Genomic DNA, 12371 nt, shown 5'->3' on the forward strand with positions numbered 1-12371 from the left:
CAACCGTTCCGTACGCGTCAGCTTCCAACGCAACATTGGCCGTACCCGCGGCTTCTTGTTTCCACTTCCTCAAGTTAACCACGCCTTTCCCAGCGCCCTCGTCCTTGCGGCGGCGGGCGGTGACACGGCGGTGACGCGACGCCTCCCCCCGCCCCTCCATCATGGCGGCGGCGGCGGCGGCAAATTAGGGCAGAGCGAGCTCTGCCCGGTGCGCGCGCGCGCGCGCGCGCGCCCACCACCCCCGGCGGCTGCGGCCCGGCCCGGCGCAGCGCCGCTCCTCGCCCGGCCCGGCCTGCCCCCTCCCTCCCCTCTTCCTCCTCCCCGCCCTTCGGCGGCGGCCGCAGGTGAGGAAAGGCCGGGGTGTTGTGGCGGGTGGCGGGTGGGGGTGGGTGGTCGGGCGACGTCTGTGCTCCGGTTTATTTCGTTATTTTCTGCGCCCCCCGCCGGCCGGGAGGTGTGCGGGTTGGGGGGAGGCGGCGGGCACGCCCCTGGCGGCCGCTGGGCTGCGGGCGCTGAAGGGCGGCGGGAGGAGAGGCAGCCGCGGGGGGATGGATGCGCGCCCGCACCTGGCTCCGCACCCAGCGAGCGTGCGGGTAGAGGGTTGCGGCGCGCAGCCCGCCGCCGCCTGACTCATCCCGGCTCCGCGCTGCCGGGATATAAATATCTCATTCATCGCCGTAGTAACGGAGTGGCTTACGCTGTGCTCCCGCAGAGCCGCGCGGCTGCTTCAGCGCAGTTCTGTGGTGCCTTCGGGCTGGCGGCTGGGAAGGGCGATAGGAACGGCGTTCCTCACCCGTTAGCAAAGCTGTGCCGTAGTGGTTTGGTGAGGTGGCCGACAGCTCCGAAAACAGAAGCTTCCTGGTGGGTAGCCCGCACAGGTCTTGGTTTTCTTCCTAAAAGGCAGTCAAACGTTTCACCTAAAGTGCTCGCTTAATTGCAACTCCTTCTAAGGTCAGCCAAAACCATTGCCCAGATACACGGCCATCGTGCTTTCCAGTGGTACCAGCCATTACGTGACGCTGGGGACCGGTAATGGATGCAGCGTTGATTCATCCCCAGTTGGGATCAATGTGTTTGGACTCAGTAGTTCTCAGCTTATTGAAAGCAATCTCTTAGTCATGTACTGTTGGGAAAAGTAGGCCGAGGAGTTTGCCAGCCAGCCCGCAGCCAGGTGCTGCGGGGGCCCTGCCTGCTAGGGGGGGGCCCTGCCTGCTAGGGGAGGTGTTTGGGAGGCAAACTGCTGCAGGGTTGGACCAGTTCATGCACGCACCTCGTCCCAAAGCCCTGCTCAGCCCTTCTGGCGAGGTGGCGGAGCGCCGGGTGGTTTCCATGAATTCGGCTCAGGGTGTGGATTTGTAGCTGCACGTCCCGCAAGCAGCTCCTCGCGGTTGGGTACATTTGAAAAGGAACTCCTTTATAAACGTGAGGCTACAGGTTAGAGCCATGTGTGGCCAGCTGGGAAAACTGTGAGCGGTTACCTGTTACAGAGGGATAGACCAAACCCGTGAGCTTCGTTAAAGTGATTTGAACTCCAGTGCTGCAGGCTTGTTGCCTCCCTAAATCTCAGTGTCTGTGCTTGGCTGAGCACTTGCTGACCAAGACCGCATGTACTTTGAAATAATTCCCCAGCAGCAGGAAGTGTTCTGAGTTTGTAGCTGGTAAGTGAAGCTTGGCAACTTGCTTCGAGCCTTGGACTGACTTTTTTGAGCAAGACTTACTGTCATTACGGGGGCCTTATTCTTAAAAATAAGGCAGTCTGTACTGTGCTCTTGGTTCTGGACCTGTTTTTAGCGGGTTACATGGAAATTGCTACAGGTATTGATCACCTGCTATTTCTATAAGCATACAGCAAAATAGTTTGCAAGGCTGCTGCTCCACATGCAGGTGGCACATCTGTGATGTGCAACAGTCAGATGCGCAGGAGCCCTCGGCGGCAGCTGCTGGGTTGTTTCGCTGTGCAGTATTGCTGCATTTTGGCATTTGAATGGTGTGTGGCAAATGTAGCTGGAGGCACACTGGGATTTTTCGAGGGAGGACTGAAACATGGCTGAGTCCCCTCACTAAGGGATTACGTTGAGTGTATTCGTGGCTAGATTTGCATCGCCCTTTATCTAACATGTAACTCTTCTGTGGATTAAGACATGACAGATTGCTTGAGAAAATGCCAGTCTGACTAAGACTGCCATGTTCAGGTCAGTTGAATGGCTCGGCCCACGTAGAACAAGCAGCATGGTTGGTTGGAGGAATAAAGGGCTACATCAGCTTGAGCAGGGCTAGGTTTTTCTGCCCCACGGGTGCAGAAATAGAGATATTGTGAATTTCTCCCTACAAAAATAATCATCTAATTGTGATCTCCTTAGTTTTTTAAGAAGCAGTACATAAGTTTGCTGAACCAGAAGTAACCTCTTTGCCCATGTTTTGAAGGCTAACATATTCCTGCAATGCCTTGTTTCCACTGGTCCATTACATCTCCCAGACAAGCCTTTGTCTTATTCTCTTCAGTCATTTCTGGCTTCTTTTACATCTTGCTCCTCTAGTGGAAAGCTTTCCTCCCTCTGATCTGGTCGTTCAAGCTGTGTGTCCTTTTCTAATCCCACTCATTCCTGAAAAATGGTCTTTTCTGCAGTTCTTACAGTATCTGAGTCAATATTTGTCTGCATCTTTTTGAAAACAAAAACGATAGATCGCAGTTTAAAATGAGTAATTCAGTTATGGTGTTCTCTGGAAGGAAGACCAGTGAGTGATTCTTGAAGTGTATTTCCAGTCTGATGTTCTTCTTTTGTGAAGCTTGAGGTAGTTCTTCCATTCAAGTTCGTAAGTGTCCCTTGTCATTCAGTATAAAACTACCTCTCAGAATACATCAGTCCAAGTGGTTACTTTTTTTCAATTGAAGTTGTTGTGTTTTTTTTTTTTTTTTTAAATCCATTGGTTTCCCAGGGAAACATTAGCCACTGTTTAAACAAGTTGTGGTCTGACTTTCTTTCCTCCACTCCCCCTCCAGAGGTGCTGAGCTAAGTGTGCTGAAATTTTCATGAGTTAGGCCTCACTGCTACACACAGATCACCATGCTGGTATGGAGTCTCATTTTTGTTTCAACAAACTTTTTTCTTCTTCCCTTTCATTCTCTCTGAAAATCTGTTTAAAGACTAATGTTTATTATATATTCAGAGCCGTTCTTTGATATGCATCGTAATGTCTGGATTTCTGTAGACCACCCATCAGGCTGATTCTTTCTGGACAGGTCTGTACAGGTTGGCTTGAAGGGCTTCCATTCATTGTGTAGGCATTGCAGGAGGTGCCTTAGTTTTAGGACTGTGGATCTCTGCTGAACAAAAGAAAATAAACTGGGGAGCTTTTGCTTTTTGCTCAATGGCATCTTTCACATCTGGTGATGCAGAGACTGCAACTGGAGATTCGGCTGGAATACATCTGTTGTTAATGATCATGGAGTCTCTCAAGTATTTTTTTCCAAATCTTCCATGTTTATTAAAATCTTAGTTTGTGATAGTGGCTGAAGTGTAGCTCTGCACCATAGAAAAGCCATATTTTATCCTTTGCTATAACTTGTGTTTCTGAAGCATGATATGAGTGTTATGTTGATTTTTTTGACGTGGATTCTTTCTTATATAAGTCACTGTTTCAGTTCTAGCTGTAGCAAAGGCTCAAGTGAATATTTCTGGTAAAGGATTTCAAGAATTTGAAATACACCAGAAGAGGCAGGGCTTCCCAGAATATAGTCTTCAGGAAAGTATCCTTCTCTTTTCAATAATGAACACGTTTCAGAAAGTAGAGTTATTACAATTTAAAGAAGCAACTCTTAACCAATTTTCCATCAACTCTTTTTCCCATTACATCTTTTAATTTGACAGATTATTTTTTTTATTTGCCATACTACCTTCTCACAAGGTAACCATGCCTCAGCATAGCTGTAGTTCTGTTTATCCTCATAACCATTCGTACTGCTGTTAATCTGGATTTTTTTCCAGGGAGGAGAGAGATTAGAAGTTAGCCTACAAATTTGGCATAACCGAACAGATCAGTGCTTTTATTTTGCTTGCTCTGTTTATTGTTATTAAATCTTGAGGCTTCGTTTACAGTTTGTGCCTTGATTTGGGAACCTCTTTCTATTTCTTAGTCTCAAGCTGTTTCCAGTGTAATTAGGAACCCTCTTGAGATGTTCTGTCTGGTGTTCCATGTAGCATTTTTCTCATTCTTACTGCTTTAAGTTTTAAATGTGGCTTAAATATTTCTTCTAAACATAACTGTACTCTGAAGCTTGTAAATTCTCTAGCTCTTTCAGTATCTGCTACGTACCTGTTCCATAGCGTGAATGTTTCTCCTGGCCTTTCAGTTAGGCATCCATTCTGATGGCCAGGTGTGAGCTGCTGCTTATCTGGGAATGACTCTTCGAAGTGATGGAGAGCTTGATGTTGAAAATTCATCTGGAAGCTCCTCTTGTTGTTGTTCTTGGGTTTGTCAGACTGATCAGAAGTAGTTATCCACACTGTTTCTTACCTAAAATCCTAGAACCTGTTGATTAGTCTGAAACTTTGTTTCAATCTGTTGTGTTGCTTTTTCCCCACTTACAAATTGCCTTTTAAGATTTATTTAGTTTTTCCTTGTCACCGATGACTCTTTTTAATTTCTATTTTCCCTAGCTTTTCCTGCTGTTCTTATTTCAATGTTTGAAGAAGCAACTAAACCAACAGTGAAACAAGGTCATTCTTTGACCAGATGTTGCTATTAGATACGGATTTCTGTTTTATGAGTATTAATGTCTGGGTGAGAAATTCAGGACACACGGCCATCTGTTCTTCCAATCCAAGCAACAAATGTGGGGTTTCCTGTGTTGACCATGTGTTTTCCATTGCTGTTGGAATGGTAAAATGAGGTTGAGACAGTTGTCTCTTTTCCTGTGATAAAATTTTTTGCATCAGGATACAGAATCTGAGAAAGCAGAGAATGAGGAAAATACCCATGTGAGGCTTAGGGAAAGGGAGTTTCCTCTGAAGCTGTCCTTTTTTACCTCAAACTGCAGTTAACTGAGTCTTTAGAACCCTTCAAGCCTCTTTGCGTGACTATGCATGTATTTTTGTATGTGGTTGAGTTGGGAGGCATTTAGAAGGCAGACACATGGAGAAGAACTCTTCAATTTGTTTTAATGTGGCAGTACATATGTCAAGCAGGAGTGAGAAATTCCACTGCTAACAACAGTCAAACAGAGCACTAGACTTGAAGGCATTTGGTTCTACTCTGCATAGTTTTTATTAAAATAAGAATGCATAGGCTATAAAGGCAAAACTCTGGATATTACTTCATGATTGTTACATAATTCCTTGTTATGTATGAGTTCGTGACCTATTGCAACTTTATTAAAAAAACAAAAAACCAAACCACTCTCCTCTTTTCTTACAGTCTTCAGTAACCCAGAGAAAACCCTACGTGCCCAAAAAGAGCACTAACGCATTGCAAGCCAACCCGATGGCGTCCTCTACTGCTGTGCCTGTAGGATTTCACTATGAAACAAAATATGTAGTTCTCAGCTACTTGGGGCTTTTATCGCAAGAAAAGCCACAGGAGCATCCTCCTGCTTCAACTCAAGGTAATATTTACATGTACCTATTGACATATACAACTCTTTTTGCAATTAGCGTTGAACTATTTATGCATGTATGCAGAAAGTCAGCTTAATGTTTAGTGTTGGGCATCTCTCTATTCATTTAAACGAATAATAAAATGAACAGTAAGAGATACTGATGGAAACAGAGTTGTTTTATTCAGATTACTATTTTAATTTGAGCTATGCCAGGGCTGATTGGCGTTTATGAAGAAAAAAAATGGTTTTATTAGCTGTCTTCAGATTAGGAAGGATAGTTTTGTGTTACCTTTCTTGAGCAGATTCTTAGGAATCTGAGGCCATGCTTTCTTTTTGGGATGGCAAGTAGAATTAATGAGGGATGAGGAGGTGTTTACCAGCATAAAGTCTGAGTGGCGGCTTAAGCAATCTCACGTACTAAACAGTTTTGCCCAACTACGTTAACACTTCTGTTGTTGTCAGTCAGTGGTAGTGTAGAGATGTGAGACTTAATCTGGCCTACACTGCATCTATTTATTCATTTATTTTTAAGAAGCCAAGGGCTGCATGGAGTCAGATGTTTCTTCCAGAAAATGTTTATACATACAGGAGGTTAAGCAGAATAAAATAAGTTTGACAGATTGTCTTTCATATTCTGGGTTGTGAAACTTCCTTTATTTTGTGTTGGCAAACATTTAAACAAAATTGTTTATCCAGATTATTTTGGTGTCTTGTCAGTTCTTAGTGCTGTTTCTGTCGCTGCTAGTTCCTGTGATTCAGAACCTCTGATGAAGACACATTTAAAGAAAAAAAATTCTTGAGCAAGCATTTGAAAATATATACTCTGTTACTTACTGAAGTTAGCTGTCATGAATTGAGAAATGCTTGAAAAGAGAGCATCAAAAATAAGACAGAAACGATATTATCAGTTTGGCTCTGTAGCATATGCGGGTTATATTATTTCCTGTATAAAATTAAACTTTGTATATTTAAGATGTTTCTGTTTCTTCCGCTGTGACTGTGTCTGCAGTCCGTGAATGGAGAGGCACCTTCATGCCTACATGCTGTTTTGTAAAACCATTTGCTGGAAAAAGTGCTTATTTTAGGAATAGCATCACATTCTGAATAACCCATCTGGGGGGGGCTTCTATAACTGGTAATATATCGAGCAAGTGCAAAACTATAGCGTGGAAAAATCTACTTCCTTCTATAAATGCAAAGTTCAAAAAGGAAAGTTAGTCTTAAAGCTTTATAATTTGACTCTCGTTACCCTTGAAAACTCAGAGGAAACCTAACAGTTTGGTAGTACTGAAACCTCTAATAAATATTTGAATCCAAAAGCAAGTGTAGAGAGGAAGCTACAAATGCTTAAATACAGTTTTTCTAATCAGTAAAGGAGACTTTTAAGTTACTGATTAAAGATACCAAATCTGCTTTTCAGACATTATTTAGATACATTAGCTTATGTGACAGTAGGATATAGTTACATTTGCTATTAAAATACTCAAAAGTATTGATAGTTTCCAAATCTGTCCTTTCGTCCCTTTCATTCAGTGCTCTAAAATTTCTCTTCTAAAGGCGAAATTATGCATTTTCCCTACCCAAACTCCCTAACCCTGAAAGTGAATGCAACTTTTCCTCCCTTGGTGATCTTTCTCTGTTATGAGATCCCTCTCAGTGTGTATGCATATTATTTGAAGATCAAGTAGTTAGCTGCAGTCCGTATTCCTTGTTGGCTAGCACATGGCTGGTGTATATGAACTGAAAACTGCCAAAGCAGTATGTTCTGTATGCTTCTCCCCTAGGGGGACAGTGAGAACAAGAAGCACATAATGGATATTACCTGAACTTCCTAATATGCTGCTGGAAGACAGTTGGGCATTACAGTTACAAATGTGGTATTAAGAAGCCTGCTTAGAACAAGAGATGTGAAAGCCAGTAAATGAAAATGAATAGTTGTTGTTTAGGATCCCATTGTGAAGAAGAAACTTCTGTTTTTCATAAGGAAAACATGAGAAATAAAAATATGACATTACATCATGCTTACCAGTGTGTTTTTCATATGTTGTCATCAACCATAGAAACAGTACCTCGACTGACCCCTAGTTCCTTTCGCTGATGGTTTTTCGTGGTACTTTAAAACTCCATTCACTAATCCTTCTACTCTTTGTGGCCGAATGCCTTTGATTTATGACTTGAGGGGGTTCTGATACAGAGTACCTGGCACTGAATCTTATTTTGCTTTAGATTGCTTATTATGCTGGTAGACCTTTCATGGGAGACAACTAAAAAAGTGATGTTTGACTGTTGCTTGTTTGTAGTTCAGCTGCAAAACACTTGTCTATTTTACATGTGTCATTCTTGTGAAGTATTGACACTGGTTTATGATGCTCTCATATATATTCCTTTTAGATCTAAGTCCTTATTCTTTGAGTTCTTTATCTTATTGTAATGTATGAGGAGTATCCAGAAAGGGTTACTTTACTCTTATGCTGATCTTTTCAGTCTCCTTCTCCAGCGGAGAGTAAGACTCCTCTTGAGCGCAGGTCAAAGCAGGATCCTACTTATAGCCAGCTTGAATCACCCATTGGAGGATCTTTTCTCTTTCCACTACATACAAAACACCAAAATATGAATATATGTAGGCACCAGGTATAGTTAGTATTTGTATACCTTTCAAGAATCTACTCCTGCACTGGTCTCGAAGATTTCAGTGGAACTTCTACAATCCAGTTAAACTAGAGTCAAGTGGTGCTACTTCCTCTGCTAGAACCAATAGGAGAAATTAAATGCTTCTGTCCATTCACCTGCTTTTCCCTGCTGCAGCCATCTCCTTAAAACCTCATCTTTCTTGCATCTTATGCTAGTGAGTTCTTTCTGTTATGTCTTTCAATTCCAGAAACTCAGATAAGAGTAAAATCTTAAATACTTGTTTCTCATTTTTTATCAGATGTAATAATCTTTACTAGAGTGATTGCTTCCAGAGAGATTTTAGAAAAGAGAAACCTCAGTCAAATTACACGGATATCTACCTCACTGTATTTCCTTTGGGGTCTTTTGACTGGTTTGGGGTTTGTTGCAAGAAATATGGTTTCAATTACAATAGCTACACATTTCTGGCTTCAGCCAAAGGAGAACAATTTTTAAGTCAACACCTGATTACTAGTTTGAAAATTTTATTCAGATAACTGCTGTTCAGTGCAGAGAAGAGAACCATCTGCAGTTATCTAGGCTCCTGGAGATTTATTGGGCATAATCTTTTGACATTATGACTCTATGGTATCCTATGGTTGATTTCAGTGCAATGTTCTGTAGTAGATTTTGGTGTCTCCAGAGGGAAATCCAGCAAATTTAGAACTGAGGAGTAATTTTAGAGGTTACTTTTATTACAGTTCTGGCAGAATAGTCATTCTGCTTAGCACCCACGTTCAGCCTGTTTAAAGCCTGTTAGCAATGAATTCTGCTACTTATTAGTAGATTTTCATATAGGTGAACAATATAAATCGCTCCAAAAAATCTGATGTAGCATACATGACAAAATATCATCTGTGTAAGTTCATGCAGTCTGAGGCAACTGGTGAGTGTAATTATTTAAGCTGCGTGGAAGCTGTCAGTTACTTGTTTGTTAGGTTGTGAAGAAGTGCTTTATTATTTTTCCAGAACACATGTAGTATCTGTAACTACTGTTTCAAACATTGAAAATAACTATCAAGCACTGGAAAATATTTTTACATCTTTTCCCTTGATTACAAAAACATCCAGTCTGCTGCAGCTATTATTACCACTTACTTTATAAGTGAGTTGAAATACTTTGATTTTGTGATTCGATATATTTATATTATAAATGCTTCTTTATGTTTACGCAGGGAGCAATTTTTAGCATATTTGCTTTTTTAATCTACTTCCCCATTATTTGACTTCATTCCATGTGGCAAAGATTCTGAAGGGAGGTGTGTTTTTCTGTTTTTTTTTTTTTTTTTTCCTCAGCAGTCTCCTAAATAAGAGATCTTAATATAATCCCTTAACTCACATAGCGTGCAGGAGATTTACAGTCAAGGCCACTACTACGTGTTAACATAGATTATAGAAGAGGTGAACAAAACTTTGCCAGTTTTGTGGTTTCCCCGAGATGCATCTTATCCATGGTACTTTTAATCCAACTATTTTGCGCAATGTTTTTTTGACCATTTATAATCCAAATTGGAGTTACTGTATGAAGTACTCTAAACATTCAAAGATTGAAGCCACTGTAATCATTTCCCACGCACAGTTCTTAGTAGTAGCAGTGCTTCGTTCTGGGACAATGGGAGAAATTGATTTTATATGTATTTGTTCATTTCTCTTCAGTTTGAAGTGAGTCCTGTTACATCTCAGAAAATACATGTACGGCTATGCAAAGATGGTAGGCTTTGTAAATTCTGGGTGAGCTCATGGCTCCTTAGCAGCCATCCCAAATCTAACATGACTATCTGTCTTATGTGGTTTTGACCATCATGGGTGAGGTACTTGTTGTTGCAAGATTTTCTATCAGCAGTTGGCTCTTGGAGTGGCTGTTGTATACCGTCTTGGTTTTCTTTGTACTCTGTCCTTATATCTTCTTTTAACCTTCATAGCCCCTGTTGTTGGTCTGTAAGAAGTTAGGGGCGTTCTTGAGGTATTTTTAATTGAGATGTGTAGTTGATTTCTTAGAAACTTTCCTGTTAGGGCGAACTGTACATAATTGAGCTGAAAGGTCACAGTCTGAAAAGCTTCATGTTGTGTGTTGGAGTAACCTGGTTAGTGGTAGCAGGGGAGCTATTTCTTCAGCTCAGGCGAGGAAAGGGAGATTTTAGGGTGTGACTTGGACAAGAAAGAGGTAGTCCTTCCAGGAATATGAATTCACACTTCATTAAGATTCCTCTTAGTCCAGAATGGACTGCTAATTGACAATGTCTTGTGTCTTTTTGGTTCTTACTATTTTGGACTTTTTTAGTTTAAGCAGTCTTCTTATGGCTTATAAAGAGCTGCTTTTAAACATCTAAAATCAAGGGCTACCTCTGTGTATGGAGGTCTGCATTCTGGAGTTCACTGGGATTATGCTTATGCTTTTTTTAAAAGGAAAAAGGTGAATACATTTAGAAGGAGATTGGCTACATTCTTGTTCCTTCTCAGATTGCAGAAATTTTAGGTGCTTGCTTTTTCTTGTCGTTATAAAAAGTCTGAGGTATTAGAGAAATATTAAGAGTCATGCTGAGAGTAAATTTGTAATTGAGTGCTGACTATATGGAAGTTAACATAGAATCTTAAGAAAGAACTCAAAAATGTTATTGGTAAATTCAAATGACAAGCATAAAAGAAAAAAAACACACAAAAGCAATCTGTGACATCAAAGGCTTTCTTGTTGAAAAAGAAAAGAGGCATAACACCTTTAGTCTCTCCTTGTGGCTACTGTTGTCTCTTGCTAGCTTTAGTTAACACAAACACTGTCGAATCGAACGTGCTGGTTCTCTAACTAATGAATGGCGTCCCATCCCTCCTCCTCCAAGGCTGAACCTTGGGGAACAGGTTAGTCTTGTATTGTTACTAAACTTCTAGAATGAATGGCCTTACTGCCAGAATTTTACTGCACTGTTGCATCTGTTAGTAGTGGCAACAGTGTCTGATTGACAGCAATGTGGTGCCGGAGGGACCTTTTAAACTTTTTTTCTCCTACTTTGCAGGTTACCTCCATATAACTGAAAGAGAAAATCCTAACAAAAAACACTTGTGCAAAAGGGAACATTTATTCCATAAATAGGAAGTAGAATGCACTTAACTTCTAATTAACTAACTTAATTGTAAGAATGTGTAACAGAAGCTTACTGCGTCTTTGCATTGGAAAGAGGCCTTTCAGTCAGCTTAGCAAAAGCTCACAGTAGGAAACCTGTTATTTTTTCTGCGTAGGGAAGCATTCAGTGTTTGTATATCTTACAAGTGCCATTTCTGGTGTGACTGTTTGCCATATTAAAGAATGAACATCTACTAGGAGCTATTTTTACTGTTTTCTTCTACCTGTTTGCCAACTGACTTGGAAGTGGTCTAATGAGGGAAAAAGATGCTGTTTACTTAGGAACTTTGCTACTGGAATACTCTATTCTTCCAATACTGCATGCATTTTTTATTGTCGGAGTCAATATACATGAGATGCAGAAAGCTGAAGCCCGTTGATAATTAGGGGAATAAACAGTGCAAAGTCACTTATCCAGGAGGGGTAGGTTTTTGATGTTTCGGCATGGCTGAATAGTCAGGTGCTATTGGAATCAGCAGCAGCTGCAAAGTTGTGGGTGTTACGAGATGGAAACCATTGACTGCAGTACTGATTATCTAAACAGCTCTTTTGTATGCTGGCAGCAGTGGAATTTCTCTTCCTTCCATTTTCCGGGTGACTTATTATAAAGTATGACAGCTTGTCATGTGTGATCAGCATCACATCAGTCCCGTGAGAACGAGTGCTCTTCTGAATACCCTCGTCCTTTTGGTATACAGGGTGAAGTGCAGGTTAAAATGAGAGTTTGCACTTGCACATACTTGTTGCACTTGACTGTGAAGCAGCGGTATGGTCTTTCAAAGAGGCAACCGTAAGGGGCACTGACAAGGCGTTACCGAGTGTCTGTTCATTAACCAGAAGGAGGAACAGTTTGCTCCTCTCTGGAATTTATGGTTCGGAGTGACAGAACAGACTGTTTGAGAAGGGATTTCAGAAGTTAAATGAAGTTGTTCTGACCGTGGTGATGGTGATGTAATTGTGAGGTTAAGTAAAATGGAATTTAACTGACTA

At 41.5% G+C, this 12371-nt stretch overlaps 1 protein-coding gene across 2 annotated transcripts in view; it reads left to right on the plus strand.

The window, feature by feature from the left end:
- Window positions 239–12371, plus strand: part of BCL2L13 (BCL2 like 13) — a 41519-nt gene continuing 29386 nt past the window's right edge. For both annotated transcript variants that reach the window (XR_002436538.1, XM_021390274.1), the window contains exons 1-2: window positions 239–344; window positions 5416–5602. Coding sequence is in view for 1 of the 2 variants with exons in the window: in XM_021390274.1 (XP_021245949.1) it covers window positions 5482–5602 (121 nt within the window). In the remaining variant the exon portion in view is untranslated. The remainder of the gene's footprint in view (window positions 345–5415; window positions 5603–12371) is intronic.

This window comes from Numida meleagris, chromosome 1 (genome assembly GCF_002078875.1).
Source record: "Numida meleagris isolate 19003 breed g44 Domestic line chromosome 1, NumMel1.0, whole genome shotgun sequence".
NCBI lineage: Eukaryota > Metazoa > Chordata > Aves > Galliformes > Numididae > Numida > Numida meleagris.